The sequence below is a fragment of the Barbus barbus genome (genome assembly GCF_936440315.1).
Source record: "Barbus barbus genome assembly, chromosome: 20".
Taxonomy (NCBI): Eukaryota; Metazoa; Chordata; class Actinopteri; order Cypriniformes; family Cyprinidae; genus Barbus; species Barbus barbus.
Genome location: NC_136748.1, coordinates 21,976,491 through 21,993,095, shown reverse-complemented (window position 1 = coordinate 21,993,095; position 16,605 = coordinate 21,976,491). Strand labels below are relative to the sequence as shown.

The following is a 16,605-nucleotide window of genomic DNA, read 5'->3' as shown; positions in this document are numbered from 1 at the left end:
ATGAAGTCCTACAGATGGCTGGAGATCAGCTGGATCATGGAATGTTAGAAGTGTGTGCGATTTAATAAGACTAGCCTGTATAAACATAACCTAACCAAATCCTTCCAGCTGGATCGTGTGTATGCGTTTGTTGTCACTACATAAAAAGTGATCCTTCATCCTCAACATTATATCTAGGTTTCCAGGAGAGCAGTACTATGCGCTCTGTATTTTAATCTAATACATTTTCATAGGTATTTGTATGTAAAATGTGTGGATGCAGCAAGGGCGTTTTTGTGCAGTATTACCTTGCAAACAAATACCGATGAATACAATTGCGATCACCCTGTATTATGGTTGTGTGCATGAGTGTGCCTTGGGTTAAGTATTCAACTTTGAATTCAGCAATCAGAACAAAGCAACGCTCAGGTGCGATTCGGTACAAGCTGGTGTGAAATATGTTAAATGTTTACTAAATATTTTAGTACAACTCATTTGAAAGCCCTGAGGGCTGCTGAGGTGTGTGTGAGCAGTGTTTTTCACACACCTCGCATCTCTTTGCAGCTGTGTACTTGTGCAAAAGAACAATGCAGAACAAAGCACGTCTGGAACTTGCTGATTATGAAGCTGTAAGTAATCTTCTCTTTGTTTCTCCCTCCTCTCTCTCTCTTAATTGTAACAATGCACGTCCCAGGCTTTGTACTTCAGACATTATTAGATAGAAGATATTAGGAAGATAATAAGGTAATGACAATCTTTAAAAAGAAAGTTAGTCTAACCCAAGCCGGGCTTTAAATGTCAGGCTTTGTTTGCATAATCCATGTAAGCTCTTCGGTAGGCCTGCATAATGATAGATCTCTTTCCACCAACGTCTTTCTCATATTGAACTGTAAACATGTAATTATTGGGCCTCCTCTTCATTTTTCTATTATTAAGATAACGTCTCGTTACGTATGTAACCCTCGTTCCCTGAAGGAGGAAACGGAGACGTCACGTCGGGTGACCGACAAATTGGGATCTCGCTTAGAGAGACCAATCCACTTTGAGTGTAACTAAACGAGCCAATGCACATTGGCATGCGATTATTGCATCCAGCTGCCACTGATCACAGCGTGAGTATAAGTAGGCAGCAGGTGCAGCGCATATTCAGATTTTCACTGAGGAGCCGAGCCGGTGACCCGGCCGCTCAGTGGTGGTTCAGCAGCCGTGGCGACGGGACGTGACGTCTCTGTTCCCTCCTTCAGGGAACGAGGGTTACATTCGTAACCGAGACGTTCCCTTTCAGTCGGTCACTCCGAGTCACGTCAGGTGACCGACAAATTGGGATCCCTACCAAAGGGCCATGGATACTGCCCCTTCCAGTGTCCTGTGGAAGCCTCACAAAGTCAGGGCTTACCACAAGAAGACCAGTTACTGTTGCTATGGCACTACCCACTCAGTAAGACTGGATAACACTGGGAAAACGTACCCGTTCCACTTGGAACAGGAACGCTGCGGAACCCCATCCTTCCTGAAGGAGGTTCAGAAGCACTTGTGATTGTAGCCTCTTGGACAATGGCAGAAAGTCTGCCGGGGAAACACGGGCTCTGATGCTATACTGTGGACTTTACACATATGGGATCCAATTAGGTCTCACATATGGAACCCAGCCCTCTACAGGTTCTCACGGATTCATCCGTGATGCTCCGCCACGTCTGGCTGCCGAGGGATGGAGTAGCTCGACAGGGTCTACAGTACGGACTCTCTGGAGCAGTTTTAGCAAGCCGACCCGAAACCGGAGCCTCTCAGTGCTTCTACCCGTTTGAGGTAAGAACACAGGAGGAAACCGGTTCCACACGAAGGCTATAAAATCTAGCGAACGTGTTAGGGGTCACCCAGCCCGCAGCCCTACAAATATCTGCGAGCAAGGCGCCATGAGCCAGCGCCCAGGAGGATGCAACACTTCTAGTAGAGTGAGCTCTCAACCTGAAAGGGCAGGGCATACCCTGTGCTTGATAAGCCAGGGTGATGGCGTCCACTATCCAGTGGGCCATCCTCTGCTTAGAGATGACATTCCCCTTCTGCCGGCCTCCGTGACGGACAAAGAGCTGATCTGAGGTCCTGAAGCTTCGCGTCCTGTCAAAGTAGAATCTCAATGCTCGGACGAGACAAGCAAAGCTAGGGCTGGGTCTGCCTCCTCCGGGGGCAGCGCTTTCAGGCTCACCACCTGATCCCTGAAGGGAGTAGTGGGAACCTTGGGCACATAGCCGGGCCAGGGCCTCAGGGTTACATGGGGGTCAGCCGGCCCAAACTCTAGGCACGAATCATCGACCGAAATTGTGTGCAGGTCCCCTACCCTCTTGATGGAAGCCAATGCAAGCAGGAGCAGAGTCTTCATTGAAAGAAACTACAGCTCAACTGTCTGCAAAGGCTCAAATGGGCCCTGCTGTAGTGCTCTGAGGTGCTCACTACACCAGGTCCCAAGAGGTAATAGAGGGGGGCCTTGGAGGATTTCAGTTCTTTCAGAACTTCCGGATCGTGACCACACTCGTTCATGTCCCTCAGTGCTTTTAGCCTGAAGAACTTGCAGTAATACCGTAGCGTAAGGTGGAGGCAGCTTCTCCACAGGCCACATAAGCATCACCGGACAGACCAGACGAGTACCTACAGGCCCGTGAGAGGAGGCACGGTTTGCCCTGCCGTGTGGAGGCAGTATTAGGACACAATTGCATCGCAACCGACCGCTCCACCGGTGGGACCCCCGTATACCCCCCTAACTGCACCACCATCGAGGGTGGTGAGGGAGGAGGAGCTAGCAGGTCGGTTTCTGGCAGTAAAAGGTGCCGTCCACAACCTGGTAAGCTCCCCATGCTCCTCCGGGAAGAGAGGCAGGGCGCTGAGAACCAGCGTAAGCTACCCCGAGAAACCAGTCATCCAACCTCGAGAGCCCGGGCCACGGTGGAGGTCTCCACTCGAGCCCTACCCTCTCAGCTGCCTGGGAAAGCATAGCCGTCATGGATCCGACTCAGGCATTGCTACTGCCGGAGCAGCAGTGCAGCAGAATCTTCTTCCCCAGAAAGCTCACCCTCCGATGCAGTGATCAACATCCGGTCGTCAGGAGGAGCGCCAAGGATACTGCTGGTATGCCCCTTGTAGAGGGCCCAGCACATTCCACTGGCAGCTCAACTGGTTTCGGAGCGCAAGAGGAGCGATGATCCCTCGAGGGTTGGTTCCCTGGAGGGTTTGCCACCACTGTAAACCTCAGACCACCCATGTCACCGCCTGAAGTAGTCCTCGTCTGTCTGCAGCCAGAACGAGAACCAGATAGAGGCAGAGGCAACAGAGCTCTGCCCCTTAGTCGAGGTAACGGAGCCTAGCCCGCAACACCGAGATGATCATCTTCTCATAATGAGAAGAAGACTCATCCACAAACGCACGGGTGACACGTTGTCTGTAGCAAGACCCAACTCGTCTTTAGAAAGACGTAACGTCGAGTTTGCCAGATGCAACGTCGTCTTTAAAAAGACGCACCCGTGAATGCGCTTTTAGGGAAAAAGCTCTTTTAGCGTGCTGAAGCACACAGGGGACATGGTCACCTGCAACACAAACAGGGGGTAGTGCAGCCTGATGTGTGCAATCCACTCGACACGGGAAGAACCACCGCTGCTGTAGCACTGTACCACCAGCACGAGAGTCTTCCGAAGAGCATGCTTAACTCGTTGAATTCACTCGTCAGCAGAAGTCAGGAGCAGAACGATGTAACCGCTCGGCTCCGAAGCAAAAAGCTCAATATGCGCTGCACCTGCTGCCTAAATATACTCGTGCTGTGATCAGTTAGTTACACTCGAAGTGGATTGGTCTCTCTAAGCGAGATCCCAATTCGTCGGTCACCCGATGTGACTCGGAGTGACCGACTGACAGGGAACTCTTGTGCTGTGTTGAAAATCCTTTACTTAATGTAGTGTTACCCTTTTAAAATATGCTTGTAATCTCTAATTATGCTATATTTTCACCATACCTGTTTGAGAACTTGTTTTCTTTCAGTTAGCGCAGGTTTTGTACAAACCAAATTCCGGAAATGTTGGGACATTTTTAAAATTTGAATAAAATGAAAACTAAAAGACTTTCAAATCACATGAGCCAATATTTTATTCACAATAGATGCCAATATTTTATTCACAATAGAACATAGATAACAAATGTTTAAACTGAGAAATTTTACAATTTTATGTGCAAAATGAGCTCATTTCAAATGTGATGCCTGCTACAGGTCTCAAAAAAGGAAGGTGGTTTAGCATCTCCTCTTCTTTTCAAAACAGTTTGTAGACTTCTGGGCATCAAGGTTATGATTTTCTGGAGTTTTGGTGTTGGAATTTGGTCCCATTCTTGTTTGTGGTCATCTTTGACGTATGTTTCATTTAAGGATGTGCCAAATGTTCTCTATAGTTAAAAGATCTGCAGGCAGGCCAATTCAGCACCCGGACTCTTCTACTATGAAGCCATGCTGTTGTTATAGCTGTAGTATGTGGTTTTGCAGTGTCCTGCTGAAATACACAAGGCCTTCCCTGAAATAGACATCGTCTGGAGGGGAGCATATGTTGCTCAAACATATACCTTTCAGCATTCATAGTGCCTTCCAAAACATGCAAGCTGCCCATACTGTATACACTTATGCACCCCCATACCATCAGAGATGCTGGCTTTTGAACTGAATGCTGATGACACGCTGGAAGGTCTCCCTCCTCTTTAGCCCGGAGGACACAGCATCCATGATTTCCAACAAGAATGTCAAATTTGGACTGTGATTTTGACAGACTTTGTGAGACAGAGATTGTTTGACAGAGATTGTGACTTTGAGTGAAAACATATTATTTAAGGATGATTTTGACACTGCTCAGGTCAGATCATTGATGCCTACGATCAGCCAGTTCCTAAAAAATCAAAAAGCATAAAAAGTATCCAATTTTTTGGGGAAGTTGTTATACTGACCTTAAGGTAAGTTTAGTCTAACTAGGATTTTTGGATGAAAGGATAAAAATGACTGATACACAACATTAAACAGATGGTTTCCTTATCTACAAAAAAGCATTTGTTTTTTAAATTTTGGTCATCTAAAAATGTTCTGCTCTTCTGTTCTCTTTCAGGAGAGTTTAGCACGACTACAGCGGGCATTCGCCAGGAAATGGGAGTTTATATTTATGCAAGCAGAGGCTCAAGCAAAGTATGAATCTTTCAAAGTTTGAGTCTTTCAAATATTGTGATCATATTATGTATTTTCTGTTGTGCATTTATAAAAGCCATCCATCCAATCAGAAGACAGGAAATTGACTATTTTCATAGTAAGAATTAAAATATTAATGGACAGTTTTCTTGAAATATCTGTCAAGCTGTTGGTTGTTCTTATGTTGTCTGTGCTAATGGATTTTAAAAATCTCTTGGACATAAATTGTGCGGTAAAATTGTTTTTGGATTGCACAGAACTTGTCTTATAAGTCACGTCTGCTGTTGTTCCTCAAGGCCATTCTGTGAGCACTACAGTGCCTCTGAGTGCCAAAACATTAGGCAGCTTTATGACTTTTCAGCTCAGTCGCATGGTTCATTGCATGTTTGCTTTCTCTTTTGGAAGTTAAATGTTTTAATTGCTTTGGCTTGGTGTTCTGTCTTTACAGAGTCGATAAGAAAAGAGACAAAATTGAGAGGAAAATACTGGACAGTCAGGAGAGAGCTTTCTGGGATGTGCACAGACCAGTGGTGAGTAAATGTATGTCTGTCTAAGTGCTGGAATTCTGTGGAAGAACAATGCAGCTCTTTTCTTCTTCAGAATTATTCTTTGTTGTTCTCGAGTGTTTGAAGTTGTTCCCTCACAGAGGAATGACATAACAGTGTTGAAGCCCCCTTGAGTTAATGGAATCGCCTCTGTGCTTGAAGAATTGCTGGCTAGTCATAAAACTGAAACACACATTCTGAAAATCATATATCATTCATTTCCTTAGACAATATTCTGCAAAGTAAAAAGTGAAAATGTGCAGTTGTCCCCCAAAGAGCTATTCCTACCTGATCCAGCCTTTTAAAATTTCTGCTTAATGCAGTTCATTCAGTTATACAAAATATTTAGTAAATATTGTATTTCAATATTTTTAAACAAACTACATTTAAGGTTTTATTTTATTTTGTTCGATCATTTTACTACCCAAAGAAGCACATTTTCCATATTTCCTATCAAAGCATTTTATTCATGATGAAATACAGCTTAAAACCCTTAGGAATCCTTAGAAAAGCTTTAGGAAGATTTACCATGGTTTTATTATATTAATACTGTAAGAAATATTGTATTTTAATAGAAATGTTATATGGTCATATTAACATGTTAAGAAAATGTATAAATGTACTTCATGATTATTTCATCTATGGTAGTTATAGTTTTTAAATGTGTATGTTTCAAAACCTGTAGTTTATATACAGTATGTAGAAATTATAATATAGTTATGATATTGATCTAATCAAGAAAGTCTAAAGCTATTCATGTTTTTACTCATTGTTTCTATAGTTTTATTACAGTAGTGTAACTTAAGCTACTATAGTCATTAAACAATATGTTTTTACAGTATTATTATTATTATTGCACCGGGCCTTGTAGTTTTGAGTGCCTCAATCATATGTGTGAATCACCTGGTGTATATTGCTTCATGACTTGTGTCTCTGTGAGCTGTTTGTTTTGAAGGAAGCAGCAATTTCTCCCTCAATTACTCTGAGCTAATCCTTCTCATTAGCGATTTCATGCTAACTTGGCTTGATCTTTCAAGCCGATGTGCAATTCCCGAGATGCTGCAGTTCTTGTCCATATTTAGCCAGTACAGGTTCAAATGGGTTTTATTGCATCAGTGTCTTGAGGCTGTTTTCATTTTCTCTCTAACATACATTAGAAGCCTGGACCTAAAGTTCATCCTATACTGGAGAGTGGAAACATTGAGTCTAACCAGCAGGAAACCATTTGATTGACAGCTCCATGCCTTTTTTAAAATATCATCTCAGTTTCCCAAAACAGGAGGGAGTATGCTGGTTAGGTGCACTGCGTCAGGTGGTTTACAGTCAAAGCAACACGGTTGCCTGGCAGCCATAAACTATAGGTCACCTAGATAGTTGACCGTTATATTGACAAAGTGTGTGTGTGTGTGTGTGTGTGTGTGTATCAGCCAGGGTGTGTGAACACAACAGAAGTGGACATAAAGAAATCATCCAGAATGAAGAACCCTCAAAAAACAAGAAAGGTAACACAAAACCCACTAGCTCTGCACGAAATCCAGCATTTAATCAAATTACTCAAGGTTTTAATATCCTAAACCATGTGACTAATCACTGCAGCAGTTATTCCACTCATTATATCATTGACCGTTTGCATTTTATGAATCAATCAACCACTGAGCCAATCAGAATACTGAATCAATCTTGTATCAATCCACCAATCACAAAATTCTACCAATCCAGAATGGCTCACCTCAGCAATCACACAGCTGCCCATGTGAAATCCCCAATCACTGATGCAATCACACAGAAATATCCTCTCTAATATCTGAGCCTGTTTTAAATTTATGTAAATATGGTTGTAAATTATTCTGATGATTTTCACAGTCTGTGTACGGCCTTCAGAATGACATTCGCAGCCATAGCCCCACCCACACACCCGCCCCTGAGGCCAAGCAACCAACTGAGGAAGAGCTTCAGGAACAGGTAACACCTGATTGTATCGGCAGAGTATTTGAATTTAAGTTTTTGAATTTGAATTTCAAATGAATCTGAGTGTTCTATTTGATAACTTGATGTCAGATGAAGTTTAATTTTTACCCTTTGCTAGACTACAGGGATTTGTGTTACCATAGTGACAAATTTCTTTAATAAACTTTTATGCTTCCTTTACATATTTGATATGCTGTTTTGCTTTCTGTATTTGTTTTTAAATATATTTTTATGTAAACCGACTTGTATGTTACTATTTTCTGTTCAGGTCACTTATACAGTTGGTTTATTTGGAGTTGGTGTTTATGTGGACAGTAGAGAGGTTGAAAAGTACAGAGCCCCAGACAAGAGGGGTGAAAGATACCATAGTCATATATTAATAATTAATTCTCACAACTTCATTTGTTATATAGTAAAATTGTGGCCAAGTTGTTCTAATTCATTCCCTTGTTTTAGTTTAATTGTGACCATGGTTTAGCTACATTAAAATGAGGAAACAAAATAGTAAAACATATCCACAATTTAACTAAAATGATGGAACATATTAGTACAGTGTGGCTTTGATTTAACTGGAATTAAGGAATTAATTCTTGGCCATGAAATAAAATATTTGCTGAAAATAACACTCTTAGGCCATCCAAGATGCAGATGGGTTTGTTTCTTTATCAGAAGAGAAATTTAGCAATGCATCACTTGCTCAACAATAGATCCTCTGCAGTGAATGGGTGCCGTCAGAATGAGAATCCAAACAACTGATAAAAACATCACAATAATTCACATGGCTGCATGTTTGTAATTACATTTTTAACTTCAAACTGTTACTTGCCTGAAGTCCATAATATCACTTTCTCCAGTGAAAAAGTCATCTCCTCTGAATCAGGAGAGAAATATGCAGAGATCAAGCACCATTTACAAGCAGTTCTAAATAAATATGTTGGTGGATTGGTTGTGAGTGACAACATTGGGCAGACTATTAAAACATTAATGATGCATTTATTTCAAACACTCCAAAAGCTTTTCATATCACAAAACATTAATTGATGGACTCGAGTTATGTGGAACATGATGTTTTTATCAGTTTGAACTCTCCTTCTAATGGCACCCATTCACTGCAGTCTATTGGTGAGCAATTGACGTTACGCTAAATTTCTCTAAAACCGTTGTGATGAAGACAAAAAATCATCTACATCTTAGATGGCCTGAGAGTGACTAGATTTTCAGCAAATTTTCATTTTTGGGTGAACTACTGTATTCTTTTTAATTGTTTGTGGAAACAAATTATAATTCATGGCCACAATATCTAGTTTCCCTCCCACATTGCATGTGCAGGGCCACTGTAGAAAAGTGATCAAATTTTTTAAAAACTCTACAGAACTGACCAGCCTAACCAGCTTGGGTGACCAGCTAACTATTGGCTATTCTTTGGCAGCTGTGTGGAAAACTGCCATGGCTGCATTTGCCATCTGTTTTCACACACACATACCCACATACACTCACCTTGACTAATACCACTATTGTCTTTCCAGATCAAGTTTGGGCAAGCACAGTTAGACCGGCATCGATTGAAAATGTCCAAAGTTGCAGAGAGGTAAGTCAGAGAGAGTGTGTATGTGTGCTGTGATCGATCCACAGGTCTTCATTCATCTACAGTGCTTAAACATTTTCTTATCGACCTCTTTAATGGCCTGTGTAGATATTACTCATGCTGACAAACATGTTTCTGTTTCTCGTCCTCAAATTTACTCCCTTTGTGAGATCAATGGCTCTATTAGAATGCCACAACATCTTGAAGATTTTAGTGCAATGTATAATGAAACCGACTTGCAACATGTTATAGATCAAAATATAAAATGTAAATATCCATCAGTGTTGGAGGTAACTACTTAAAATGTAATGTGTGCTACGTCTGCTAGATATAATTAGATTGTAATGATTTCTTAAATGTACACTTTAATATCAATGTTTTTTTTTTAAATATGTATGAAACCTATCTAATCATTTTGTGTACTAATATTTAAAATAATAAAAATTAACAAAAAAAAACTCTCCTTCCCCATGCTAGGATTATATACATGGCAAACAATTACTATGTTGTTGCATTATGTATAAAGTCACTGATAAGCATAACACATTTGCATACAGTATAATAGTTCGTTTTTTAAAATTATTGTTTTATAAAATGTATTATAATAAAGTTCAGAAACTATATATTATTGCATGCAGGGGATAAACACTTGTCCACAGCAAAAATAGCACTTTAAAATACAAACAAACAAAATAATGATTGCAATTTTTACCTTTGCATTACTTTTCATAAAAAGTTGCTTTTTATCATTAGTGGCTCAATAAAAAGTAAAAACAAAAAACATTACCAAACACCCATGTTTTTGTTTTCTTATTTATTGGTTACATTTGAATGGAAATTGAGACACATGATTAGTATGTGCATGTAAATGCTATTGTGTTTTGATGTACTATTTTACTAATAAATATCATCCTTTTTTCTACTTCTCTTCTTTCCTCTTTTTATCCCTTACTTTGTTTTTGTGATTTTCTTGTAGTTTGCTGAGTTATACTGAACAGTATTCAGACTATGACCCCTTCCTGTCCACTCCTGATCCATCCAACCCCTGGATATCAGATGACACAACGCTGTGGGAGATGGAGGCCAGGTCTGTTTCAGACACACACAGTGAATATTATTATTGTCTCTTTACAGATAAATGTGTACTATCTGTATAATATCTTGTGTATGTGTGAACAGTAAGGAACCTGGTCAGACTAGAGTTAGACGCTGGGGTTTTGGAATCGATGAGGTGTTGAAAGATCCCGTTGGGAGAGAGCAGTTCCTCAAGTTCCTGGAGTCTGAATTTAGCTCGGAAAACCTCAGGTACACCTACACTTCCCCTTTATGCCCCCTGCTGGCGGGTAATGAGTACTACAAAACAGATCCACTGAGCAACTAATTTTTCATTCTTAATTCATTCTCTGTTGTTATCCAAAACTCAGATTCTGGCTGGCAGTGCAGGAGTTAAAGAGGAGGCCAATCCGTGAGGTGCCAACACGGGTGCAGGAGATCTGGGAGGAGTTTTTGGCTCCTGGAGCCCCCAGTGCCATCAACGTTGACTCGAAGAGCTACGGCAAAACCACACAGAACGTCAAAGACCCTGGACGATACGCTTTTGAGGATGCACAGGTGAGGAGTTTATGTTTTTGAACAGCTACACTGATTATTGTTTTTTTAATGAAAATTTATGAAAACAATCCGTATAAACATGCAAATGAACTGTAAATGTGTGTGTCCCAGGAACACATCTATAAGTTGATGAAGAGTGACTCTTACAGCCGTTTTATTAGATCCAGTGCCTACCAGGAGCTTCTGCAGGCTAAGAAAAAGGTAAAACATTTTAAGCAATTTGATTTACAGTCATAATCAGTACAGAGTAACTCATCTTGAATACATTAAGAATGCCCTGATACAGATATACTACTGTTTAAAAGTTTGGGTCGGTAAAATTTTTAATATTTTTTTAAATGTGTCTCTTATGCTTACATAAACTGCATTTTTTTTTTATCAAAAAAGTAAAAACAGTAATATTGTGAAATATTTTTACAATTTAAAATAACGTTTCTGTTTTAATATATTTAGAAATGTAATTTAATTCTGTGATAGCAAAGCTGAATTTTCAGCAGCCATTAATTCAGTTACGCCATTAGTCTTCAGTGTCACATGATTTTTCCTAAATCATTCTAATATGCTGATTTGTTGCTCAAAATCATTTCTTATCGATGTTGAAAACAGTTGCTGCTTAATATTTTTGTGGGGAAAATAAAGTACAAATACTTTGATGAATAGAAAGTTCAAAAATACAGCATTTATTTTCAAATTAACTTGAATGTCTTTACTGTCACTTTTACTGTCAATGTTATGTCCTTGTTGAATAAAAGTATTCTTTTTTTTTTATCTGACTGACCCTGAACCTTTGAACAGTAGTGTATGTGAAGTTATCTTTCCATAATGCTTTAAATTAATCATATATAAAAGTATTTGCTGAGAAAAGACCCAAATCTGGCATATTATTTTTGTAAATCATTGAATGTAGAAGTCAGTTTGTTTGTTTTATTTGCATTGCATTGAACATGTTATTAGAGCCATGTTTTCAGGGCCCTAATTGAAAAATAGCTCAACTTTAAAAAATGTGTGTTGAGAGAGGGTGATCAGGTGACCATAATACAGGGTGATCGCAATTGTATTCATTGGTATTTGTTTGCAAAGTATAATACTGCACAAAAATGCCCTTGCTGCAACCACATGCATACAAATACCTATGAAAACGAATTAGATTCAAATACAGTACGCATTGTACAAGTACAGCTCTCCTTTTGTCCAACTGTTTTTAAATGCAAGAACGCACTTTCTAGAATAACAAAAGGTTTATTTTGGGATTAGGGTAGGATAGGATGATGTAGGTAAGTTGTTATGATTATAATGTTATTTTAATAACAGCAGTAAAATGGAAGTATTGTAATGTTGTATTATTTGGGCAACTATTATATTTGTTAGAACCCAAAATCTCTTGTTTTTAAATGAATCAGTGATTCAGCAGTTCAAGAAAGTGATTAATTCTGATAGTTAAATCTGATACAATATTAATTATACTTAATAAAAACCTATATGCACCATGCTGTAGTCCCTTTTTTCACTCTTCATCTCGTTGACTAAAGTTGGGAAGTATACAGGATCGCAGAACCTCATTTGAAAAGTTCACTCGTAATGTGGTAAGTGGTAGTGGCCCTGCCCCCTCAATGATGGCTTACCTGACCAATCAGACAGCAGTTCTGGTCAGATGAAGCTTGTCTGGTGCTTTGTCCCGTCCCCAAACCTTGTAATGTCACGTTAAATCATGTTGTCATGACAGTTCCAACAGGGAGTGTTTGTGGTTTGTCACTCTCTGCATGACTTTGCATTTTGGTCTCTTGCTGTAACGGCTGCCAAAATGTGTACCTGTTCACTTTTCTCTATCTTGTCCACAGAAAAGTAAGAACTTGTTTTGAAGGAAGGCACTGCTTCCAGGTAACCCTGCTTTTCCTCTACCCGTATGTGTAGCTCCTGTTCATGTTTGTTTGAGTAGTCGAGGATACATGTGATGTTTCTGTTGAAGTAAAAGACAACCCAACAATGAAAATTGAGAGATTTTTTTTTTCTTCCATTGAATACAAATGGAGATGTTAGGCACAATGTCCAAGCTGTTTTTTTTTCCATTTTTCCAGTATGTTTTTTTTCTCGTATCCAGGTTTTCACAAAAATATTAAGCAGCACTACTGTTTTCAATAGTGATGATAATAAAAATGCTTTCTTGGCACCAAATCAGAATATTAGAATTATTTCTCATGTGATTCTGAAGATTGGAGTGCTGAAAATTCAGCTTAACTATCACAAAAATTAATTACATTTTAAAATATCAAAATAGGAAATTATTATTTTAAAACTGTAATAATATTTCACAACATTACTGCTTTTACTGTATATTGGATCAAATAAATCCAGCCTTGGTGAGCATAGGATACTTAAAAAACTGAGAACTACAGTGGTAAACAAAAACATTTCCTCACACCAGATGGTTAGGAATAACATGACAGTTAATAAATGATAACAATTTTCTTTTTGGGTGAACTTACCATATAATGCATCCCCTCTGAAATTCAAGTTGTTTGTTTTGTGTGTGCTGTCATGAGGTGTCAGTGTTAAAATAACCCCCCTTTACAGATACAGATTTATGTAAATGACCCACTGCAAAGGAGTCATTTTCTGTTTAGCATGCGTAAAGATGGTTTTTAATCAATACCGTTCAAAATCATTTGTCTTTTTCATTGTTTTTATTTGTCCTGTGTTTCAGGGAAAATCTCTGATATCGAAGAGGCTGCCTGCTGTTGTCCAATCTTGCTGAGCCTCAAACAATCCACCAAGGATGAGGACTCTGTCATCTTCATCTCTGTCGTCTGATTGGTCCAGATCCCAAATACCCTGGCCTGGACAATGGACCAAATCACATGCATGTCCAAGAGACTGAATTTTTACATCAGTTTCTACTTGCTACTTGCTAGTTTCAGTCTTTAAGACAGTTAGACATGGACTTCTAATATTTGGGAAATGCAGCAATGTCTTTCAAAAGAGGAAAATGATCTTCTCCTCTCCTCTTGTCTGTCAGGACTGTCTCCAACTGTAGACCGATCAAATGATGTCAAATCCAGAAAATTTAAAGTCATAACCACAGTTAAATATAACAGCGTAGACACATTGTGTAAAATCGAGAAGCTTTAGACACAGAGATGATCTCTTCCTACTCACCTTTCATCTCTTTTTGCATTGATTTTATTGCACTATAAAGGATTTAGCACACACTTGCTTATCGCACATGTGAAGTCGCATGGGATATATCTGAAAGCGACTGGTCTTGCAATCTGTCTCGTCGGTTCTTTGTTGGCTCCCTCCGTTTATTTTTTTATACCATGTGTAAACACTTTTACTTGAAGATGTATTAAAGTCAGTCCTTTATCTGAAAGTCATGCACTGATTTCTCTTTCACTGTGCAACCTGTACTACTGTTTATGACTAGTCACGCAGTGGTACAGCAAAGGAACGCAGGTTTGAGTTTTGCATCATGTGCTCGTCCCACTTGTACTGTCACTTTCCAGTCTAATATAAGGGCCAGAACAAATGGTATGACTCCAGAATATTTTGAATTTAGGTGATTTTTGTTGGCAATTTTATTATTATTCATATTTACACTGCAAAAAAAAAATGCTTTTCTTACTTAGATTTTTTTTGTCTTGTTTCCAGCCAAAATATCTAAAAATAAAAAAAAAATAAAAAATCTAAAAAGTAAAAATTCTTGTTTTCTGAAAAAAAAACCCAATAGTATTTCTGTTTGAAATAAGATTATCTTGCTTGTTCTAGGCAAAAACTTACTTAATTTTGACTTGGTTTTTTTTTTTCTTAAAACAAGACAATAATTTTTACTTGTCTTTTTTTAGATATTTTGGCTGGAAACAAGACAAAAAAATCTAGGTAAGAAAAGCATTTTTTGCAGTGTACAGAGAGCAGGACTTGATTAAGTAAAAAAAAAATATTTTTTATTATTTTATTTATTTTAATTTTTTTAAGTAATAATCATTTATAATAAATTATTACTTTTATTATTTAAAAAATAGTTATTATAATAAATATTAAATAATAATTGTTTAAAAAATACATTAAATTGCTGGTCCTACACTTTTTTATTTATTTATTTTTTTAGCTTATGGTAATTCTGATAATTTTGGCTTATTTTAGCTACTTTGATCTGCATATAAATAAAATGTTTTTTTTTTATATTTAAATTTTTTTATACTAGCAGCATTGACTTCATATACTACATGATTGTTTCAATTAATTTTTCAACTTTTTTTGTGCCAGGTGTTAACTCTAATGAATGAATGAAAGAATTTATATAAAAAAAAAAAAAAAAAAAAAAAAACATTCATACTGGTGCTTGCATGTTGACGACTGCCCAAATAATAACCATAGGGTTGCTGTTTCGTTTTTAACCACTAGAGGGCAATAACTCCATCCACCAGGTCTTTTTCTTTAAGAGGCTTTGAATTACTGTTTGTGTTTGATTATTTGGTCAGTTTGGTGAGAACAGCATTAAATCTTGAGGTCGAGACTAACCCATCCAACACTAACAGTCAGCTCTGAACAAAACATTCAAGTTTGCTGCTATCAATACAGTGAGGAATTGAACACGATATCTGAGTATTTCATTACTTTAATTTCAACCAGAATATTTGTGTATGTATGTGTCCGACCAGTGTGTAAAATGTCATTTGGGTGTTTTCCTATGTTCTCCACACTAGTTATCCAGATTGTGCGTGTATGTGCGTTTGAGAGAGAAGAAATGGAACAAGAGAGGGATGTTATTCTCATTGTGGTCAAATGTAGATGAGTTCAAAACCACACAAACAACAGAATGGGAGAACGAATGACAGAATAAGCAAAGAAAACAAAAGGAGAACAGTCAGTCCTGTGTAAAATCCCAAGCCAAGTGAAGATTTATGGCACAGAAATTTCAACTTAAAATGATAAACTGTAGTGAAAGATTAATGATTTTGCATCTGAAAGCTTTTGTCTTTTTTAGGCCACATAACACATCTGCTTTGTCTTGCCTTGATGTACTGTCAAAACTTGTTTATAAAACCATTTTTATTTGGAAAGACACGCGAGAAAAACCTTCAGGCGGGACCTCAGTAAAGCCACAGTGAAAATTTCCAAAATGTTCCAGAAACTAAGCCCACAAATTTTTTGATCAAACCAATATAAATATGTATAAAATTATCATCTGGATCAAACCCATGGGTTTATTGAAGTATTTTCTATATTTACAAAGATGTTTCACTGAAAACTGAGTATGTTAACTGCAGCAGTCAAGAGGGACGGGGTTAAACTAGGGATGCAAACTTGAGTGCTGCAGTTCAGGGAGCGAGAGAGGCAGAGAAACTGAGGAGAGAGAGAAAGAGAGACAATATGTATTCAGGACTGGTTGATTAACAGTGGGCTTCTGGGGGAGGTATCAGAGAGTGCTAGACCAAAAGAGAGGGAGGGAGAGGGAGAGAGGTGTAGATGAATCTTTCTGTAACTTGTGTGCAACTGATGATTTTCCTTCTGCTCTCTTCACACTCACACACTTCTCTTTGGAGAGCCACTTGGATGTAACAGTAAATCAGAGAGAAGATGATTCAAAAACTCACCGGGAAGGACTCAGTGAAACAGAATGCGAGCTGGATGCCACATAAATGAGTGAAACTGGGGAACTATGAGCCATAAAGCGTGACTGCTTCAGTTTGGCCTCTGCAGAGCTAGACTCAAACAGGGAA

General features: G+C 38.7%; 1 protein-coding gene across 1 annotated transcript in view; it reads left to right on the top strand.

Moving 5' to 3' along the window:
• LOC306886557 (regulator of G-protein signaling 7-like) overlaps nucleotides 1-14,252 on the top strand; it is a 50,541-nt gene extending 36,289 nt beyond the window's left edge. Inside the window, exons 6-17 of the mRNA XM_079443746.1 lie at nucleotides 544-608; nucleotides 5,103-5,179; nucleotides 5,628-5,709; nucleotides 7,152-7,226; nucleotides 7,588-7,686; nucleotides 9,219-9,280; nucleotides 10,254-10,364; nucleotides 10,457-10,582; nucleotides 10,702-10,888; nucleotides 11,000-11,089; nucleotides 12,727-12,766; nucleotides 13,590-14,252. Of these exons, the coding sequence (XP_079299872.1) occupies nucleotides 544-608; nucleotides 5,103-5,179; nucleotides 5,628-5,709; nucleotides 7,152-7,226; nucleotides 7,588-7,686; nucleotides 9,219-9,280; nucleotides 10,254-10,364; nucleotides 10,457-10,582; nucleotides 10,702-10,888; nucleotides 11,000-11,089; nucleotides 12,727-12,747 (995 nt within the window). The 3' untranslated portion in view covers nucleotides 12,748-12,766; nucleotides 13,590-14,252. The remainder of the gene's footprint in view (nucleotides 1-543; nucleotides 609-5,102; nucleotides 5,180-5,627; nucleotides 5,710-7,151; nucleotides 7,227-7,587; nucleotides 7,687-9,218; nucleotides 9,281-10,253; nucleotides 10,365-10,456; nucleotides 10,583-10,701; nucleotides 10,889-10,999; nucleotides 11,090-12,726; nucleotides 12,767-13,589) is intronic.
• Nucleotides 14,253-16,605: the final 2,353 nt, after the last annotated feature.